The 20,393-nt window shown below is 37.6% G+C and overlaps 3 protein-coding genes across 5 annotated transcripts; 2 read left to right on the top strand and 1 right to left on the bottom strand.

Annotated features, from left to right (window-relative positions):
• Positions 1–466: 466 nt before the first annotated feature.
• LOC103429054 (exocyst complex component EXO70E2-like) lies at positions 467–6,337 on the top strand. Its single transcript, XM_008367202.4, has 3 exons — positions 467–574; positions 3,487–3,601; positions 3,818–6,337. The coding sequence occupies exon 3, from the start codon at positions 4,140–4,142 to the stop codon at positions 6,105–6,107; it is 1,968 nt and encodes a 655-aa protein (XP_008365424.2). The 5' UTR covers positions 467–574; positions 3,487–3,601; positions 3,818–4,139; the 3' UTR covers positions 6,108–6,337.
• A 1,277-nt stretch (positions 6,338–7,614) lies between these two features.
• Positions 7,615–14,626, bottom strand: LOC114826925 (protein RIK). 3 transcript variants are annotated; one of them, XR_011571010.1, is made up of 12 exons: positions 14,427–14,596; positions 13,540–13,780; positions 13,155–13,256; positions 13,009–13,043; positions 12,838–12,913; positions 12,346–12,450; positions 12,188–12,265; positions 11,631–11,724; positions 11,409–11,526; positions 10,506–11,034; positions 8,334–9,484; positions 7,615–8,164 (listed from the first exon to the last, which is right to left on the bottom strand). XR_011571010.1 is itself a non-coding variant. In XM_070804670.1 (12 exons), exons 1-12 carry the CDS (start codon positions 14,492–14,494, stop codon positions 8,040–8,042), a joined length of 1,770 nt encoding a protein of 589 aa, XP_070660771.1. In that variant the 5' UTR covers positions 14,495–14,626; the 3' UTR covers positions 7,615–8,039. The 3 variants fall into 3 exon arrangements, 1 of the variants encoding a protein (XP_070660771.1); XM_070804670.1 differs by having other exon boundaries at positions 8,334–8,532; positions 14,427–14,626; XR_011571011.1 differs by having other exon boundaries at positions 7,646–8,164; positions 8,334–9,412; positions 14,427–14,595.
• LOC114826926 (alpha/beta hydrolase domain-containing protein VTE7-like) lies at positions 14,592–18,637 on the top strand. The gene is made up of 10 exons (XM_029107858.2): positions 14,592–15,138; positions 15,989–16,083; positions 16,169–16,266; positions 16,388–16,437; positions 16,547–16,642; positions 16,740–16,829; positions 16,917–17,009; positions 17,137–17,232; positions 17,335–17,400; positions 18,334–18,637. Exons 1-10 carry the CDS (start codon positions 14,860–14,862, stop codon positions 18,460–18,462), a joined length of 1,092 nt encoding a protein of 363 aa, XP_028963691.1. The 5' UTR covers positions 14,592–14,859; the 3' UTR covers positions 18,463–18,637.
• Positions 18,638–20,393: the final 1,756 nt, after the last annotated feature.

Below are 20,393 nucleotides of genomic sequence, written 5' to 3'. Positions count from 1 at the left end.
TCTAAAGATCCTAATGGTGATAAGACATTTAGACAATTAGATAGTTTTAATTACAGTGATTAATAATTCAAAGTGTGCATGCAATCAATCATAAACAATTAAATAAGAATAACATATTCATGCTAAAGCTCAAGGCTTCACCCTAGCATAAGGAATTAGTTACGCATATTCATAATTGAAATCATAGAAAATATTATTAAGAAGAAAAGGAATGAAAACACCTTAAAGTAAAAAATCTCCAAGAACTCTAGCAATTACTCTCTGTCTCCAAAGTTGCATAAAAGAAAGCGTACAAAGAATTCTAAGAACGGCAAAAGCCTTAAAATCTCCTCTAGCTATCGCACAAACCCTAGTCTTTTTCTCCAATTAGGAAACTAAATAATAAAATAAAATAACTTAGAAAATAGAGTCCTAATTAAGCTAGGAGAATTTGCACATAAACTGTCCAGCTACGTTTTAGCCTCAAATCTCCTCCAAATCCAGCCCAGGATAGCTTGCTTTAAAGATCAGGACGTTCCGAACACATCTCTAGAAAGCCACGAAACCATCCGAGGTCATCTTGGGCTCCAAAAACGTAAGTCAAGCCCAAAACGTCACTATTCCAACACCGTCCATTGCTCATATATTTTATTGCCAGAAAATCATTGCTTGGTAGAAAAATATGATATTTTGATACGATCAACTAACTGACTCACAAACGTCCTCCAACTAGAATTACTCCAAAATTCGTCCATTTGACCATGTTTTGCTCTAGAGGAAGTCGAAAGTCTTATTTTGAAAATACAATTCAAAATATCAAAATTATCCCAAAATATTAATCAAAATATATTAAGAATAGGGTTAAATATATAATATAAAATCTACTCATCAATTGCGCACTCCAATAATTACCATAAATATCAAATCATCATCAGTTTTTAGTTTCTTACCCTATACATGGAAAGGGAATACACATTTTCTCATTTTAGAATTCCTTATATCCTCATGCTTTATGCCTTTTTTACAAATTCGGCTTACTTATTGTCCATTTCTTTCAAAATTTAGTGTTGGTCTAGGAAACCTGTTACCTTTCTGTATCCAATCTATTTTTATTATATATATTTTAAAGTCATTATCGGTCATTTTACAGATAAGTTAACTTGTAATAAAAAAATTTATTAAAAAATAGTGCAGAGATAAGACTAGGTGAAAAAAACAACACTTTTCTTTCAATATGTACTATTCGGTTAGAACTTCATTTGGATTTCATACACTTGCATCTTAGAAATGTCTTTGGTGTGACATTACAAAATCATGAATTTGGAGGTTGACTGGGACTTTTGTGAGTTTGGTTGGAAGCAAAACATTTTTAGAGGACAAGACTTCTCCTCTTCTCATTCAAAACTTATTCAAAAGGTTGTCTTCTGGAATAAGAAGGAAAGAAGATATTTTGTTTGATAAAACGAACGAAAAAGAAAAGAAAAAATATATATAAGGAATGGGAACCACATTATTTAAAAAAAATGAGGATTAGTTGATGGACTTACTCTATGGTGAACTTCAATAATCTGAACTGTTTATTTTTTTAAGCTGGTACCTTATAGATCATCTCTACAAACATTCAATTTAATCCAAAATTATTTGCATGTTTAATTGTCAAGATGAAATTTCAATGTTTCTTAAATCATAATGTTCGTCAATTTCTTTTAACTCAATTAGATTTCTCAAATATTTATTATTTGACTAAGATTTTGTAAGAATGAATTATGAAGTGTAACTTGAAAAAATTGATGGTTCAAATCGTTGAAGTCCGATGTAGATTAAGTCCCACAACTAATCCTTATTTGCTTGAAATTATATATATATATATATATATATATATATATATAGAAAGTTGAGACGATGACTGGTGCTAAGGGAAAGCCAGTAAAGGTGAGATAACGGCGGATGTCGTCGATATATTGACAGCGAGGAGGGATCGGCTCTTACTTTTATCCTTCCGAAAATGACTTTCAAAACAGAAATTCAAAATTCATTATTAATTTAATTATTAGAAAAATGTCTTTATAAAAAGTTACTTACAATGAAAATACTGCCCACTCACTACTCCAGTTTGGTGGAATTCTTCTTCACTTAGAAGTGAATGTCTTAGGTTCGAATCTCCTGGATAGCGAATTCGATATCAAATTAGACTGCCTATTGTGTGGCTTAACTAAACTCTCCCTCTCTTTAGTGTAAAAATATCAATGTACTAAAAAAAAAGAAATTTAAACTAACAAAGAAATTTCATTGAGTTTTGTTTGCAAAATGATGCCATTATTTAATTAATTTGAATCTATTCACGAGAAATCTAATTATTAAAGCCTCAGTAGTTTGTTTTTAAGTCCGCCGTTAAATCTCAATGCTCCACTCTAGACATGCAGTGGAAACTACGAAGCTGGAGTGTCACATCCCGGTCCGGGGTGGATCACTTCCCGGGCCCGCTCCACCACCGTAGCACGATATTGTCCGTTTTGGGTCCCGACCACGCCCTCACAGTTTTATTTCTGGGAACTTACGAGCAACTTCCCAGTAGGTCACCCATCCTGGGAGTGCTCTAGCCCCCTTCTCGCTTAACTTCGGAGTTCCTACGGAACCCGAAGCCAGTGAGCTCCCAAAAGGCCTCGTGCTAGGTAAGAATGGGAAAATACATTTAAGGATCACTTCCCTGGATGATGTGGGATGTTACATGAAGTACATTAATTAGAATATTAATATATACATTAATATTAACAAATCAATTAATGAACAAATTTGATAACTAATTTTGATGACTCTAGTATCATTTTAAAAAATTAATTTGGCATGAATTATGTAAACGAAAACTAGTTATATAAGTTTTCAAAAATATAGTAAAGTAGAGGTTTTTGGTTTTTGGAAATTTTCTTCAAGCACAAGAAGTTGGTAGGTGTGATTTGTCAAAATAAATCGAAATATGTGAAATGGACGGCTTTAATAAATATTGTCCACATGGGAAGTGGAGACACCACCAAGGTAACTGAGTAACATTATACTATATTTTTATCCTTATGGAAAAATTAAAAGGCTAGTATTATACTTGTAATCCGGATCTCTACGGATCAGAATTGAGAAATTTAGACGGTTCAAGAGAGATAAAAATTCAAACTATTCAAATTTTTTGAATTTTTGTGAAGTACATCAACGTAATGACTAATGAAAGTCTTACGATTAAAATTAAATGGTTTAAATCTTTCAATTCAAGAACATGAACACAGAAATTGAGAGTAAATCCCAATCCTCTAAATAATATAAGAAATAATACGTCACATATTTAGTTTGTCGTTGATATAATATTCTTTGGTAAGCATCGTAGTTAGACGGTAGACTCAAACCGAGAAGGTCAAAGCATCCAAGCCCAATTGGTGGTATTTTCCTGTAGATAATTTCAGTGCGAAAGTTCCACCGTTATATCCGCACAGTTTCTTGACTGCTTTTACTGGCTGCCAGATCTTTTGCTTCAACCATTTTTAAAGCAGAATTTTGGGGTCTCTTTGTTTTCCCCTTTTGTATGTATTGCATATCTGCAACCTGCAAAAAGTTTGAATCCTGCAAAGAGAAAGAGGTAAGCATATTTTCTGCTGTTAATTTGCTTTTTTTTTTTCTTTTCTTTTTTTTTTCTGTTCAACTTTGGGATTTTCTGCACCTTATTGTTTATGGTGGTTCCCATTTGCAACTGATGATGACCAACTTTTTGAAAAGATTGGTCCTTTTTCCTAATTTAACAATAAAATATTGGTTTTTTTTCTAATTTGACAATAAATGTTCCTACTGTTTGCAGGACTTTTCTTTCCTCTGCCGCCTTTTGGATTCCCACTTGATTTTTGGAGAGTTGTTCGTTGGGTTTTTGCCAGTTTTCAACGCAGACTACTTGAGTGGATTCAAAAGTACTGATTTTGGAGTTGTTTCACCAAAAGGGGTATCGTTTACTTTTCTGAATTTCGGAAGAAATTGGAGGGTTTTGGGTCAATTGCTGAAGTTGTTTCTTATACAGTGGTGGATTTTGAACTAGGAAGGGCCTGAAGTTCAACTCTTGTTCTTGATCCGAAAACCGGAAAGATTTGAGTTGGATTTGTTGGTTCATTTCTGGGTGCGTTTACTGTATGGTTATGGGGGATTGTAAATCTGTGAACCCGGAAATGGAAGGAGAGTGCGATTTGATTGCTTCGGCGAAGAACATAGCGAGGGCATTGGGGTCGAAGAAGAACCTTACAGATGGTGAGAGGGAGGTTCTGGCTAATCTTGGCACCCAGTTGTCCAGCATGATCAGACTCGGTGAGAGAACTGATGATAAGGTAACTGAGGTGGCAGATCGCCTTAATTCGATTCAGGAGAGGATCATGAGGTGGGAGGCTGATCAGTCGATGATATGGGATTCGAGTCCGAATGAGTCTCTGGAGTATGTCAAGGCCGTGGAGGAGGCTCGGAGGTTGATCGAAAGATTGGAAGCGTCGTGTTGGGATAAAAATGATGAAGAGTGTGAGGTGTTGCATAGAGCTCATGATGTTCTTCAGACAGCAATGGCTAGGCTAGAGGAAGAGTTCAAGCACATGCTTGTTCAGAACAGGCAGCCCTTTGAACCCGAGCACATGTCTTTTCGTTCGAACGAAGAGGATATTACGGATGGCAGCTCGATAATCTCTTTTGGGGATGATTCGATTGAGGACTCACTTCAAAGGGATAGTGTCAGCAGAGCGTCTGAGGAAGTCATCATTGATTTGGTTCATCCCGATGTAGTTCCTGAGCTCAGAGGCATTGCAAATTTGATGTTCAATTGCAATTATGATCAGGAATGTACGCAAGCTTACACCATCATCCGAAAGGAGGCATTGGATGAGTGCCTCTCCATTCTCGAAATCCAGAAGCTGAGTATTGAGGATGTGCTGAAGATGGAGTGGGGCTGCTTGAATTCCAAAATCAGAAGATGGGTCTGGGGTATGAAGATCTTCGTGCGAGTTTATCTAGCCAGCGAGAAATCGCTCAGCGATCAGATTTTTGGGGAGCTGGGACCGGTTTATTTGGATTGTTTTGTTGAGGCATCAAAGGCTTCAATGCTGCAGCTTCTGAATTTTGGTGAAGCCATGTCTATTGGCCCCCACCAACCGGAAAAGTTGTTCCGCATTCTTGACATGTATGAGGTGCTTGCGGATGTTCTTCCCGATATAGATGCTTTATATGCAGACGAGGCTGGTTCTTCTGTAAGGATTGAGTGTCACGAGGTTCTGATGAAATTGGGTGAGTCTGTGAAGGCGACATTTTGTGAATTCGAGAGCGCCATTGCATCAAACCCCTCGACTAACCCTGTTGCTGGAGGAGGAATACATCCGCTCACCAGATATGTGATGAATTACTTGAGGACTCTCACAGACTATGGAGAGACCTTTAATGTGCTCTTCGAGGACGGTGATGATGCTGATTCCGTTTTGCTGTCTCCTGACACGAGTCCTTCCTCAGAAGAGGAAAACAAAGCCACTGATTCTCCAGGCAGAATTTCCCCAATGGTTTGCCAGTTCCGATCATTTACTTCAACTCTGGAAGGCAACCTTGACGAGAAGTCCAGGTTATATAAGGATCCTTCGTTGCAACATGTATTTTTGATGAACAATCTACGTTACATGGCTCAGAAGGTTAAGGGGGATGAACTGAGGCTCATTTTTGGAGACAGCTGGCTTAGAAAGTGCAACGGGAAAGTTCAACAGCACGCGATGAACTACCAGAGATCTAGTTGGAGTTCCGTCCTTAATTTACTCAAAGAGGAGGGCATTCAGAATCCCGGTTCAAATTCCATCTCAAAAACCCTCCTCAAGGAAAGGCTCCGCAGCTTTTATCTTGCGTTCGAGGAGATCTACAAGAGCCAAACAACATGGCTCATTCCGGATCCTCAGCTTCGAGAAGATGTGCAAATCTCAGCGTCCTTGAATGTAATCCAAGCTTATAGGACATTCGTGGGAAGACATTCGAATGACATAAGTGACAAGCTCATCAAGTACAGTGCGGACGATTTGCAGAATTACCTCTTGGATCTCTTGGAGGGATCCCCGAAATCATTACAAAATTCCAGCAGGAGGTGACAGCAAAGTAGATGGTATAGTCACCATTGTCTTGTTATTATTTACAGCAGACGACAGATTTTGATTTTAAGTTCCCCTCTGCTGCTCATGTATGTTTTCGTGTGTTTAACGTTGTTATATGATGAATCCGGTTCACTTTTGTGACCTCTGCATTGGATGTCATAACTGATATAACTTATAAGATTGAATGAAGTAGAATTTCTTATGAAATTCTATGTGCTTTTGGTGAATCTGTTTCTCTTTTTTTTTTTTAAAGTCTGTCAAATTTGGGTGGTGATTCTGTGATTAGTCCTCTCTGCTTCAGCTGCTGCTGCAAACTCAAGACCATAATACCAAGGTTTAAGTTTCAGAAAGTGATAGAAGAGATTCTCTTGTGTAATCAGTGATTCATCATCAAATCACGTGATGCGCAAGATAGACATATAGTGATAAATCACAGGCTGAACGAAAAATTTCTCTAGAAAGGCTTGAAAGTTTAATGTATTTGAAGTTGGGGAGCTACTTTCCATTTAACCGAGATCCACACCCTTGTCTCTATCTCACTCATCACTTGAGCAAGCGTTTCTCACAAACAAGATATCACAGACAAGGTAAAGGAAGTCGCGTGACGAGCGAGACAGAGTTACGTGAACATATTTCCGGCTGCATTTCCCGTTTTCCTCTCGAAGTCAAGGTCCAAGTCGCAGTAAGATTGTTCAGCAAGACTTGTCAAAACGGAGACGCAAGCTTGCGGTCACAACGTATTTCATTTTTTTCGTCCAGTCCAGGTTGACAGAATTTGCCAACTGACATTTGAGTCTTGACAAGGACCGGACAGCTAACTTTTATTGCATGTAGGTCCCTGGAAAAGTTTGCTTTTGTTAGGAAATGCCATCAATTTAAGGCAATGGTAGTCCCTAGTGGTGGTTAGGGACATTGATGGAGAGCTGCCATGTCTCTGATTTTTGTGGCTGAGAAGAAGCCCTAAGGGACTCTAAGGTCTGAGTCAAGCCTCCCAAGACCCCATACAAATTGCTTGATCGAGTCCTCCCCTTTATTTGTCTCTTGTCGCGGAGAAGTTCTTGTATCCGCCAGCTGTGTATAACACACGACCGGGTGGTAGAACCCGTGTGAGATCAGTGTACCCGTCAAACAAGAGGACTGGACCGCTGTATCAATGACTGTATGGGTGACCGGTGACCTGGTTCGGTCAAAAGCCGTACTTAAAAATTTCTCCTTGCCAACATGTAGCTTTTATTTGTTTCTCTTTTTGCACTCTTCAAAACGGCAGCAACATACCATTTTTTGTGATTTCTTTCTATCAAAGAATCGTATTTATTTTATTCAATTCAAAGACCGGAAATAAACATTGGTACTATGCAGGACAAGATAAAAGAAAGCACAGAAATCCCTTATCGTAAGAGGGATTATGGTCTCGATTAGTCGAAAATAGTCAACCACTGGAAAAAGCCACTTCAACTGGACAGATTCAGTTTGTTCTATCCAAGGTTTCAAATATGCAAATGCATAATTAAAAGGGTATTTATTCTTCAACTGCATTGTTTCGAACAGAACATGAATTATGTTGAAAGGCAAATACAAAACCGCGGAAAATTCATCGTGAATTCATATCATATCGATACACATCTTCGATCTTAATGATTCTTTATGTAACCGTTGGCAGCGAATGTTATACTCACAAGCTAACTATCTAATCAAAACTACCCATTAAACTACAACACATAAAAATTATTACTATTGACTCTAATGACGCCGAGAGCAACACATCTTGAATTTGCAAAGACACAAAACATTAAAAACCCATTGCCTTTTAACTTTCTAATGTCTATATTAGCCCACCGCACTGGTGGATAGTCTATTCATTGGCATGTATTTTCAGAAACCCCGAGTAGTTTGTTGCCGAGAACTGACCAGTTTACGCTAATTGGTAACTCATAAGGCCCAGAAAGGCTTTCGAGCTGTCACTGGACCGGAGTTGTTATTAGGTAATTCTTCATTAGTTTCCTCATCGTCATCATCTTCATCATCACCATATTCCATTAGCTTGACCAGAGTATCTGAAAAACCCAAAACATTTCAGATCTCCATACATCATTAGTTAATCAAAACAGAATTCAAGAAATGAGCAGAAAACAAACAATTCCACCATTTTTCTAATTCCCAACCCCGCCCATGGACACACAAGAATAACCTTTCTAATCCCATCAACTCATAGCTCATGCTTACCAGGAACATTATCAGGTTTTGTTTTCTTCAGAGCAATGTTCTTGTCAAGCACTTTAACAGCCTGTGTTGATGAGGTAAATTTTGGTGGAGGTGGAGCTGGAGGCATGGCTCTAGGTGGGGGAGGTGGCATTCCATTTGATGCCTGCTGGACCAGTTTCTTTGGAGCTGGCATCGTGGATACATTTCTCACACCCAAATCCTGCAGTCAGTTAGGGAGAAAAGAAACCAAAAACAAAAACTAACAGCTCAATAACCAGAAAACTGTGAATGTTTATGTAAAAAAAAAAAAAAAGAGCAATAATCTAAAGATTAATAGTTGCAACTAAGAAAATTAATCCAAAAAATGATTTCATATCATCGAACAAGTTTACAAACTGTTCTATAGCTTAACCACATGCGTATCAAGTTTCAAAGGCACAGTAATATTAACATTTCTAAATGGCTAAGTTCATAAAGGAGAAATTGAAGGTTAGTTGTGAACTCCGTCTAGGAAGAGTACCGAAGGAAAAGGATAAAAAAGGTGGTTGTAAATATCATGTTCATGAGCAAGTATAGAGCTATACTTGCTCCACAGATTCCATGAGCAAGTACAGATCAATAATGGTTCCATGGAATTTGATCTGTACAAGTACCTTTTGCTTTAAAAAAAAAGCATTCCATGAGTGGCACCCACCAGCATCCACAGCCAATTTTCAACCATCAACACCAATGCCACTTTTATTCCAATGCAACTGGAAGTAGCAGTAGCTCAGAATTTGCATTTCAAACTCTTGAATCATCGAAACCATGGAGTTCTCATGAAATCCAAGTGAAGCTGGCAATGGTTGTGATGGGGTACCTCTTCTCTAGGAGTTTGGCTGTGCATGCTGCTGGTGACAGCACAAGAAGGAAACACTAGGATGCTCGTCACGAAATGAAGAAATCCAACACTGGATTGACTTATGACAAATAGAAAACAAAATATATTCTTGTAACTTGACCTAAGTATATGACATTAAACTAAACAGCAAGTCTAAGTTGTCCGCAGAATAAAGCTCCAACCACAAGTGAACCCCAATGGTACCACCGAAATGAAAACCCTGTGAAAAATACAGACCAGTGGCCCAATAGAGAGGTTCAGTATCGGCCTCATAGAAAGTCAGAGAAAATACCTGGAATAGCGAGCATTGCAAGTCAGTACAAGATTCAACTACATTACAGTGACAAAAAATATTAACTAAAAGCAACATTTATCAGCATCCATCTATCCAAATGACCATGCTCTTGCTGAAGAAAACACAACGTGACTAAAAAGTATATATATGCATGGGGAAAATTGCATGGTCATTTTTGGTATCTTTAGTCAAATTGATGGGAAGGCCACCCAATGACCACTGTCATGTCAGGCAAATTAGTCTATCTTGTGACCAAGCTAAGATATAGATATATTATATGGACAGTTAACTGGCTAAGCAAGAGACCTTACATTGACCTAGCATTAACAAGTTCAACCTAGAGTTAGCAGTGTTTCTGTGAGCACAAATTGTCTTTGTTTTCTTAACTAATTAAAGTTGAAGAAGCTTTCAACAAAAAATTATGCAATCAACATGAAATACTACTCCCCACATAGCAGCCAATCTTATGAAAACTAAATAAAGAAAAGAGGCCACTTGTTTCCCGACTCACGAAAATTCCTAAAGAAATACTTCCTGTTCTGACTTATTTATCTGCAATTATATTCTACAAACTTGGACTAGACCAAGTTTAGTAAATTATATGTACATGTATAATTACATATTTACATTTAAGGTCCCTTTCTATTGGGGGATCCCTTAAATAACCTTATTTAGGGGACACATTATGGGGCATGCTCCAAATTTTATTTCAATGATCCAAACTGTCTATTTTTTAGGTATTCCCTCAAAGATCATCTTTACAAAAAATTAGACAAACCAAAACCATTATGGCATAGTTTAGCCAAAAGAAATATATGAACACGGTATTTCAAGAAACACTAAAATGATAACCATTTAATTGAGTGGCCGCATGATGAGGATTTTAGTGAGATTTTGCAATGATGGTCATTGATGGAAGACCCAAAGCCTAGACAGTTCGGATCAAATACAATGCGGAGTGAGCCCTACAAGGGTGGCCCTCAAATAAGACAAACAACCAAGGAGCTTGCACTCGTACCTGATGGACTTTTGCAGGACCAACTGGTAACTCCTGAAACTTCCGCCTTTGTGGAGGGTGTTTCTCCTTCTCAGAACCAGAGGTAACATTCACCTTTGGTTCAGTGCTTGGGGCTGATGTTGTGGGAGCAACTGTAGAAGTGATAGGGGAAGATGGCTGTCTAAGGGCCAGAGCAACCTGTTGCAAAGGTGTGACTTGAGGATATATCCCTGCGTATCCATTGTAGCTTGTTCCACTAGATAATAGAGGTTGGGGATAACCACCAATGTTCGCCTGAGATTGTGCACAGTTCAACAATCCTCCAGGTTGAGAGACTGTCCCTTGAGAAAAGACAGTAGCGACACCAGGGGTTCCAGCAGAGGAAACTGGCAAAGCTGGTGTAGCACCCACAGTTGGAGACACCGAACTTGTAATTGCTTTTACCTCAATTCCAGAACTCTGAACCCCGGCCAACTGATGCGGTGGTGGAACAGCACTATATACCTGCTGTGGGGGTGCAACAGCACTATAAACCTTAGATGATGAAACCCTATGACAGAAAATGGCAAAACGTTATGTACAATACCCAAGAACAAGCTACAGCAGAAAACGAACTAGCTAATGGAAACCGGATATTCATGTAATGAGCCGAATCCTACACTCAAAGTTGTTACCATAACAAATTTAATTTCTACATATTGGGTGAAACAAATATGTATTTATAAGAAGCAGAAACGAAGAATATGTCTATTTGATAAATAATGAAAAGTTTGTGAATACGGGTAAACCACACTATACATTTCCCAAAATGAATGTAACAGATTACGAAAACAGGGAGAGAGCATGCCTTTTGTCACATTAGGTAAGAAGTCAGAACACTTGAACACTTCTAACCATGCAATGCCCAACAATTAAAATAATTACCTGGAGACACCACACTCTACACTGATTGTATCTAAAAGATTTTCAGCCAAAAGCTTAGCATCTTCAAGACTTTTTGAATTATTACTTGACAAGAATAAATGCAACGGTAGCTGTCCTTCTGCAAGCAAAATAAGAGAAAATACGTAACAATAACCAACAAAATAACCCGATGCTGGAACAACAGGCTTGCAATAAGATTATAATGCATAAAGAAGGTGATACCTTCGTCATGTATATTCTCAATATTTCCGGAACCACGCCCTCTGAGTGAGACAGTTGCTCCTGTTTCATTCATAATGTGATTTATATACTGGTCCTGCAAGTACAAAACGGACCACCACCAACACAAAAACAATTTCTCCCAATTGTATGGAGATGTCAGAGAAAGCTTCAAACATTAGAATCACGTATCTCCATCATGTGCAAAATAAACTTTAAATAAATTGCTCAAAATAATTAAATCAATCATGCTTACAAGCATGAAGGTTATAATTAATAAATGTGCACAATACACACAATTAAACAAGCAATTTCAACATGATATCTATAATGACACAAATTAAATGAGCTACACTTACTAACATAGGGTTATAGAATCTAAACTGAAATCCGGTTCTAACAAAATTCAAGCACTATGGAGAAAAAGAGAAGGCGTGATGGGAAGGAAAAGAAAAGATGGAAAGAGAGTTGAAAAGTATCAACCACGAAGAACACAGTGAACCCAGAGAATTTTAAGGTTACTGATAAGACGTGAAAAGGGGAGGAACAAAATAACTTACATTTGGACCACGTATACGAGCTGCAATGTTCAATGATGGATCTGCGTCAAAGCCCAAATATACACAAGTACCTTGTGCCTGAGTAATCAAATTTCATTAGAGAACTTATGCCATCAATTTAAATACCACATAAAAGCTGACATTTAATGCAATAATACCATCACTCCATTGCTCATAGTTGGATTCTGACCCTGTTTCAACATTTCTTCAACCATGGCAGCTGCACGGTCAACTGCTAAAATACGTTCTGCTGTCTCTTTTAACTGGCAAGCCATGATTATGATGAAACCAAATCAAAATTCGTCCATGAAAATTTCTATTAAAGATGGACATTTTAACAGATAACTAAGATAGGAGGTTTTTCAAAAGGGGATATGGCCTACAGTTTACGATTATAGTGATCTTTGTTTAACTATATAATCTTGACAGTTGACACAAATGAGAAAAATTTAAAAGAAATTGCGTATGATGATGCCACATAATTTAAGAAAAACAATCCAATCATGGATGGACAAAAAGAAATTCTCAGAACAACCAAATCTATTGCACACTTTTATAAGCAAACAAAAACATCCATTATAAAGTACCATAAACAGAAAGATTTTCAACAGCAACGATTTATGCTATGAAGATGAAGCTAATTGACTTACATGAGCCCCTGAAGATATATGAAGATATAGTGGCTTTTCACCATCAGTTGATGAATTTGGTGGATGATACTTTCCCCTGTAAAGGCAATTCATTATATGAGTATCTATGACTATGAGCAAGAAAAAAGAACAAATATAAATGCACCGAACTGACATTGAAAGCAAACCAACCTTGTTATCACCACAGCTCCCGTGCATTTTTGGATCTGCGAGTAATATACACCATCAATCTCAAAGAAAAGAACCATCCATTTCAAACAAAAATAAATAAAGTATCTTAGGAAATACAAATTTTGAAAAAGAAAAACAAAAAACACCTCCTCCTGTGTTTGGCGTTTTGTCAACTTGTAGCGAACTGAAGACTCTGCATCGTTAATAACAATTTCTCGTGCTATTATTAACTCATCTTGAATCTTCGGCTAGATTGCAAATCATTGAACAAAACAAAAACGAAATTTGAAACTAATCAATCGGAATACTGAATTATGAGCAAGAAAAGAACATTAAAATCATAAGTGGATTAGATTCAAAAACCAAAACATATTGGGGGGGGCAGCGGACAACACATATACCCCAGAATTAAGAAATCATGGTTTCTCCCAATCCTCATGCACATAAACCAACTAAATGCAGCACAATTCAAGCAAAATGGGTCTATTAAAGACATGAAAAGTAAATAAAAATGCCCAAAAGTGAACTCACTTGAATTAATTTCTGAATGACCGTGGCAGTCTGTGGCGGGATCAGAGGAACCTGATACGGCTGAGGTATGGTAGCATAGCTGGCCACAAATGGATTCATTGAAACAGCACCAGTAACCAGAGTTGTGCCAGGAATTGTAATCCCACCAAGAAATCCCACATTTACCATTGGGAGAGCCCCAGGCACTGCTAAACCGGCTGAAACCAAGGATGCTGCAGGTTGATCCCACTTTCTTTTCTTCCTGTACCAAGTGCTAAAGGTTTAACATATTTTCGTGAACTACATGATTTAAAACACAAATAGACAAACACAAACACAAGATCGAGCTCAAGCTCGCCCAAACATAATTCCCGCAATTAGACATCTTGAACTACACAATGAAACTCAATTATCTTTAGTAACTTTGGGCAATGGAGATAATGGTTTCGACAACGCTACTGGCCACGCAACTTTATCAGTAAGCCAAGACATCATGCCCAAACTATTTCAAGTAATGAACTTTAAATTTTATCCTTCCATCCTTCAAATTCCAATTCCAATACCAGTTAAAAAAATTAAGCAAAAATGTAGCTCAAGTCAAATGTCCTAAAATTATTTTTCCCCAACATTTTACAAATATAAATAAATTGATAGTCAAATTTCACAACAAGCAACACCAAAATTGCAAATATGAGAAAGTTCCCAAGATAATAAAAACCCTAAAACACCCCTCCATGCAACCAGAACAAGCGCAAAAAAATCTACAATCCATGAAACAAAACCCTAAAATAATAAAATTTTGAAGCGGAGGAAGAAAATCGAGAGAAAAATCACTAGGGTTTAATAAAAATACGAAATTTAAATTAGACAAAGGAATTAGGGTTTTAGCGGGACAAGAAAGACGGTACCTTTGCCTTGTTTGTGAATCATCGCTGGGCACGTCGGAGGAAACCCTAGCGCCACTCTCCTCCGTCATTGCTGCCGATTTTCGGTTTTACAGTCTCCGGCGGAGAGAGAGTCCGCTATCAATGTCTGGTTCTTTCTTTTCCCCTTTCCCTTTCCTTTCCTTTTTTTTTTGTTTAATTTCTTCTCTTTTATTTTTCCCTTTTGGAGGAAGGCCCAATAAACTAGATAAAAGCCCAAATAAATATAAAGAAGCCCACACACAATCAGGGTCCAGATCCTCAAACTGATCCAAGCCGTTCATAGAATCGTGCGGCTGAAAAAAAAATTGACAATTTTCTGACCACCGTACCCTGCCGTGCTGTCGAGCATCCCAGCGATCCAAGTAGCAATCCCACCGCTTGCAGTTTCGTTTATTTGACAGCACGCTCTCTCTCTATGTCCTCTCACTTCCAGTGGAAAGCAAAACCAGTTGCAAAGATCACAGGAAGAATCAGAATGGTAGTGCTAATGTGGGGTGCTGCGCCACCGTCGCGGCCGCCTCTGGGTAAGAAAGGTGGAAGCTTGAGGGGTCTGATCAGCAGGGCTGTGGTGAGTAATGCGAAGGGTGCAGGTACAAACAATGGGTTCCCATCGTTTCTTCCAAAGGAGGTTGACAAAATTAAGGACCCGTACGCCAGAACGTTGGCTCGGAGGATGGAGAGGCTCCCTGTGCCGGTAACCCACTAATCGCTTTATCATTTTTTTGTTAATGTCACTCATTTCTTTTCTTTACGAAAACGATACACTAATTTACGAGGAGAGAGAGTTTGATGCGGGGAAAGGGAAACTGGTCTAGTCCAGGTTTAAAATGTATGTTTAGCGTCTATTTTGTCACAAGATAGTTTCATCAAGAAATGATTTTCGCACACTATTTTTTTAATTTTGTTCTTGAAATTTGACCTAACGACTATAAATAAAAATTCATTTTAAAAATTGTAATGACTTCGGATCCCTAAAATCATGAGGCAGGGATCCGGAGGGGACCCATTTTCCTTTATTTTTGCCATCTTTGTATCTTCTTTGAGAATGTCTTTGTCTCCAAAGTCAAAAACAAATATTTTAAAAATTTTGGAGGAGATTCGATGTCATTCAACGAAAGGAACGTCCGTTTGCCATTTTTGTGAGGGTGGAACTCACTGGATACAAGGGTATAATAGTCAATTCAGTAAGGTGGGAATATTCTATGTCATAAAGTATGCCTTCTGAATATTTATTTACTAAATTATTTCTAGTTTACAGTAAAAAAAAAAAGAAAAACTCACAAAATAACCAAGCCAAAGGTACTTTTTCCAAGTTTTTATTTAAGATGAAACTTTAATATTTTCAGTTCAAATTTTACAATGTAGTAAATTTGGTTAACTTTTGCTGGGATCAATGGCAGTTCCAGGATTTTTCGTATGTGGTTGAGTTGAAATATTCATTGGAATTGTATCTGGTGTCTGGCGTGTGATGAAATGATTCATAATTTTCTCATCCAGTTTGAAGTTATTCATTGACTAATGGCGGAAGCCGGTTGCAATTGCAGATAGGGTCGTCCGAAAGTTGTATTATGAGTAGTTGTGTAAGGCCTTTAAAACAAAGTGAGATCAATCCGGTGGTTCTCCTCCATTGCTTTGACAGGTCTGTAATGCTTGCAAATTGCAGATTGACCGTTACAATGTGAAGTTGTGTTGAACATGTTTCGTCATGTTTGTATCCTTTTTAGTTCTTGTTTAGAATGGAGGTGCGCGTATCCCCTGCTCGAAGAGGCTGGGTTGGAGGCTTGGGCTGTTGATGTTCTTGGGTGGGGCTTCTCTGATTTAGGTTCATTTACCTGCCTTTTCCTCTCTGTTTTTTTCGACTTGATTGAGTTGTATACTTCATGTCTCTTTCATGCCACAAGTGATTAATTTAATTCCGTTTGATCATTTGTTATCTGTACTAGAAAGGCGTCCACCATGCAGTGCGGCATCAAAGCGTGATCACCTCTATCAGGTGTTTATGCAATGCGATTTCCTTTTTTTTGTTCTTTCTTTGGTCCAGTAAATGTTGTTTCGGCCTCTCTATTTTGTTATGTTAACTGGATTTCACATTTCAATTGCAGTTTTGGAAGTCATACATCAGAAGACCGATGATATTAGTTGGACCAAGCCTCGGTGGTTCTGTTGCAATTGACTTTGCATACCACCATCCAGTAGCTGTGAGTCTCTTTCAAATTGAGCTCCTTAGCTCTAAATCGTCGTTGAAGAAATTATGTAGTGTGTATATGAGGGATTGATTTTATCTTTTATTTACAGGTCGAAAAGCTGGTTTTAATCAATGCAAGCGTCTATGCAGAAGGCACCGGAGACATGGCAAAGTTACCGAAAGCTGTAGCCTATGCTGGGGTGGGTGTCCACTTACATCGGTATTTCAATCCTACGTGAATTCTCTTTTAATGTGCTTGCCTATCGTCTGATCTTTTTATTCACCAGGTTTCCTTATTGAAGAGCACCCCTCTACGCTTCTACGCAAATATGCTGGCCTTTAACAGCATTTCATTAGCTACAACTTTTGATTGGACTAATGTAAGATTTTCTGCTTATACAAATAATACTTCTTGTTCACACTCCGATTGGAACAGATAGTATATTGCCGGAACTTTTATCTTGGCTTATTTGTCGTATAAGCTAACAGAGATCGTGTTATATTCAGGTCGGGCGCTTACACTGTCTGCAGCCTTGGTGGAAAGATGCAACAGTCAGTTTTATGACTAGTGGGGGCTATAACGTTGTTTCCCAAATAAAACAGGTAAACTCTCACCTCGCCATCTTAATGAATACGGTATATAAGTGGTAAACAGAATTCCGCAATTCAGGGCAGGCAATAACATTCTGAAACCGCATTTTACAGGTGAAGCAGAAAGTGCTTGTGATTTGCAGCGAGCAGGATAATATTATCAGCTACAAACAAATACTGGTCAGTTTTGAGCCGCTACATGCTACTTAACTTTTGCTGCCATACTTAAACTGAGCATGTTTTACGATATTTTTACTATCATTTGAAGACGGAGGACTTAAAATTATTCTCTTAATCTCAATGTTTTAAAAGGCTCGCCTCAGGGCGCGCCTAAGCGCCCTGTGAGGCTGGGCTTGAGGTTTGCCGCCTCTGTTTTGAGGGAGTGGGCGGAAGGCGCCAGAAGGCGTCGCCGAAGCCGCCTAGGCGCGCCTCAGGGGATTTTTTTTTTTTTTTTTTTATACTCCCAAACCCAAATTTTGGGTAGGGTTTTAACTACCTCATACATCTTCCTTGCACTATCATCTCTCTGCCTTGTTTTCTGATTTTTATTTTTTATACAATGGATGTGTGTGTCTTCTACGTGCATTGTTATATATGTGCTCATTGTGCTTTTCATCCTCTATTATATATATATATATATATAAATATATGTATATATATGTGTATATGTATTTATAATATATGTGTGTGCTCAGAGTGATTATTGATTAATAATCTTCTTATTTTTAATATAATATATGTGTACGCTCATTGTATATATTAAAAAATTTAGGTCCCATGAGGCTTCGCGTCACGCCTAGGCTGGGCTATCCCTCGGACGCCTCGCCCACACCTTAAGCTTTTAATACATTGCTTAATTTTAAAAAGCGCACGAGAGATTGTTGAAATCGTTCCAAAATACTCAATAGGCCTGTTTGCAGCATTTTGCAAACCCTACTTCAAAATCGATCGGCCTGTTTGAAGCATTTTGGAGAACTTGATTCTAAATGTATATGTGTGACCGCTGACTTTACCGCGTGCTAGAATGTAGAAAGTAGAAACTGGAAGACATGCTTAAACGTCAACATTCATGCACTACTTAATTCAGTCTTGTTCCTTGAAAATTAAATGCAGAGGTTACGCTGTGAGCTTCCGTTTGCAATCATGCGGCTAATACCAGATACCGGTCATCTCCCTCACGTCGAGAATCCCGCCTCCGTTTCAAAACTAATTGCAGAGTTTGCTCGGAACGATCGTTGCTGAGGGGGACTGCGGCAGAACTTCTGGGACTAATTCCCTGCTAAGAGGCCAATTGTTCTTCTTGGCAATACCCATGTTTTTCTTTAAACGCATCTTTTTATAGTTCTAATTCGTAGTTCCGGAACAGTTAGCAAAGAAATTAATGAATATTAGAGAAGAGATACAGTTATGATTAAAATGTTAGAAGAGTAATGAAAAGAGCTTGAAACTTTGAGATTTAACGATAGGGACAAAATAAAGAATAAAGTTAATAGTATCAGGATTGATTTTTTAGTGTAAAAATATGGTTTTTCATTAAAGTGAACAATACTGGGAGTTTTTCATTAAAGTTTCCTAAAATGTTTGGCGTTAGAAGTTTTGTATTCGAATTTCGTTTTTCTAATATCCCTTATATTGAAAAATAAGGGAGGAAAATTCGGATATCTTTTCCACATTTGAAAAAAAAAATACCACTACACTAAGATCTAACACAAAATATTTAGGCCATTTCCAATCGAAGAATGATCAAAAGGTTCCCTTTAGCCATATAGTTATGCAAGAAATTATATTTTAATGAACAATGTTATGCCATATTTTATAAGGTTTTTTATCACAAATGGTCCCTGACATTGATCAAACACATCATTTTGGTCCCTGACATTGAAAATCAATAGAAATGGTCCCTGACATTGATCAAACACATCACAAATGGTCCTTCCGTTAAAAACTTTTTGGGCAATTTTCAAAGCTTCGTAACTCAATCGTTTCTTAACCAAATTCGACCCATGATATATCAAAATGAAAATAGGAAAGTGTAGAACAAGATTATACCTATTTGGAAACCCAATGGTTGCCAGAGATGACCGGAAAATAGCCTCAAATGTGACTGGTCCGCGAAAAAACTGGAAAACTCGCATGAAATTGGGTAAACTTTAAACATTCATAATTTCTTCAATAATCAACGAAATCGAGTGATTCAAAAATGAAAATCATACGTCTCGACGAGACTAAGAGAATGGTAGCTTTCTTGATGGCTAACGCGTCATAGTTTGTCCGGAAAACGACTCGAAATTGGCTAACTCAAAAATGGTTATCCAAGTTCGAGCCATTTTTCGGTCAAACCATCATAAATTAGCAGTCAATAAAGGTATCATTCTCTTTGTCTCGTTGAGAAGTATGATTTTCATTTTTGAATCATTCAATTTCGTTGAGTATTGAAGAAGTTATGAATGTTTAAAGTTTACCCCATTTCAGACAAGTTTTCCAGTTTTTTCGCGGACCAATCACATTTGAGGCTATTTTCCGGTCATTGCCGGCAACCATTGGGCTTCTAAATAGGTATAATCTTGTTCTACACTTTCCTATCTTCATTTTGATATATCATGGGTCGAATTTGGTTAAGAAACGATTGAGTTACAAAGTTTTGAAAATTGCCCAAAAAGTTTTTAACAGAAGGACCATTTGTGATGTGTTTGATCAATGTCAGGGACCATTTCTATTGATTTTCAATGTCAATGACCAAAATGATGTGTTTGATCAATGTCAGGGACTATTTGTGATAAAAACCCTATTTTATATCATCTCCAACCGAGAGAGCCAAAACTTCATAGGCTAAACATAACCCTTTTGACAAAAAATCATCTCCAAAGGGTCATAGGCCAAACATAATTTATTAATTTAATTTCATTAATATGGTTAATTAAATTATACAATATTAAAATAATGTTTTCGGATATATTTTGAGTGTCACTTGTCAAATGAATAAGTCTCGGAATTTCTTATCTTTATATAATCTCAATAATTTTTTATAGAATTTCAAGTAACATGTGTTGCTAACGTGATAACTCTCTTGATTTCTTATCTTTATGTAATCTCAATAATTTTTCGGATAAGAATTCGAGTGATACGTGTCTCTAAAGTGAGTAACTCTCTAGATTTCTTATCTTTATGTAATC

The sequence above is a fragment of the Malus domestica genome, chromosome 09 (genome assembly GCF_042453785.1).
Source record: "Malus domestica chromosome 09, GDT2T_hap1".
Taxonomy (NCBI): domain Eukaryota; kingdom Viridiplantae; phylum Streptophyta; class Magnoliopsida; order Rosales; family Rosaceae; genus Malus; species Malus domestica.
Note: the sequence above shows the minus strand (reverse complement) of the source record. Positions and strands in the feature narration are given on the sequence as shown.

Bases quoted from the DNA above. Each gene is read 5' to 3' on its own strand.
- LOC114826925 (XM_070804670.1), bottom strand. From the start codon at position 14,494: ATGACGGAGGAGAGTGGCGCTAGGGTTTCCTCCGACGTGCCCAGCGAT. The intron at 13,044-13,154 runs GTGTTTTTTGTT...TATTACTCGCAG, and splicing joins AACGCCAAACACAGGAGGAG to ATCCAAAAATGCACGGGAGC. The intron at 12,451-12,837 runs GTAAGTCAATTA...ATGGCTTGCCAG, and splicing joins ATATATCTTCAGGGGCTCAT to TTAAAAGAGACAGCAGAACG.
- LOC114826926 (XM_029107858.2), top strand. From the start codon at position 14,860: ATGTCCTCTCACTTCCAGTGGAAAGCAAAACCAGTTGCAAAGATCACA. The intron at 16,830-16,916 runs GTGGGTGTCCAC...TTTATTCACCAG, and splicing joins AAGCTGTAGCCTATGCTGGG to GTTTCCTTATTGAAGAGCAC. The intron at 17,010-17,136 runs GTAAGATTTTCT...TGTTATATTCAG, and splicing joins CAACTTTTGATTGGACTAAT to GTCGGGCGCTTACACTGTCT.
- LOC103429054 (XM_008367202.4), top strand. From the start codon at position 4,140: ATGGTTATGGGGGATTGTAAATCTGTGAACCCGGAAATGGAAGGAGAG.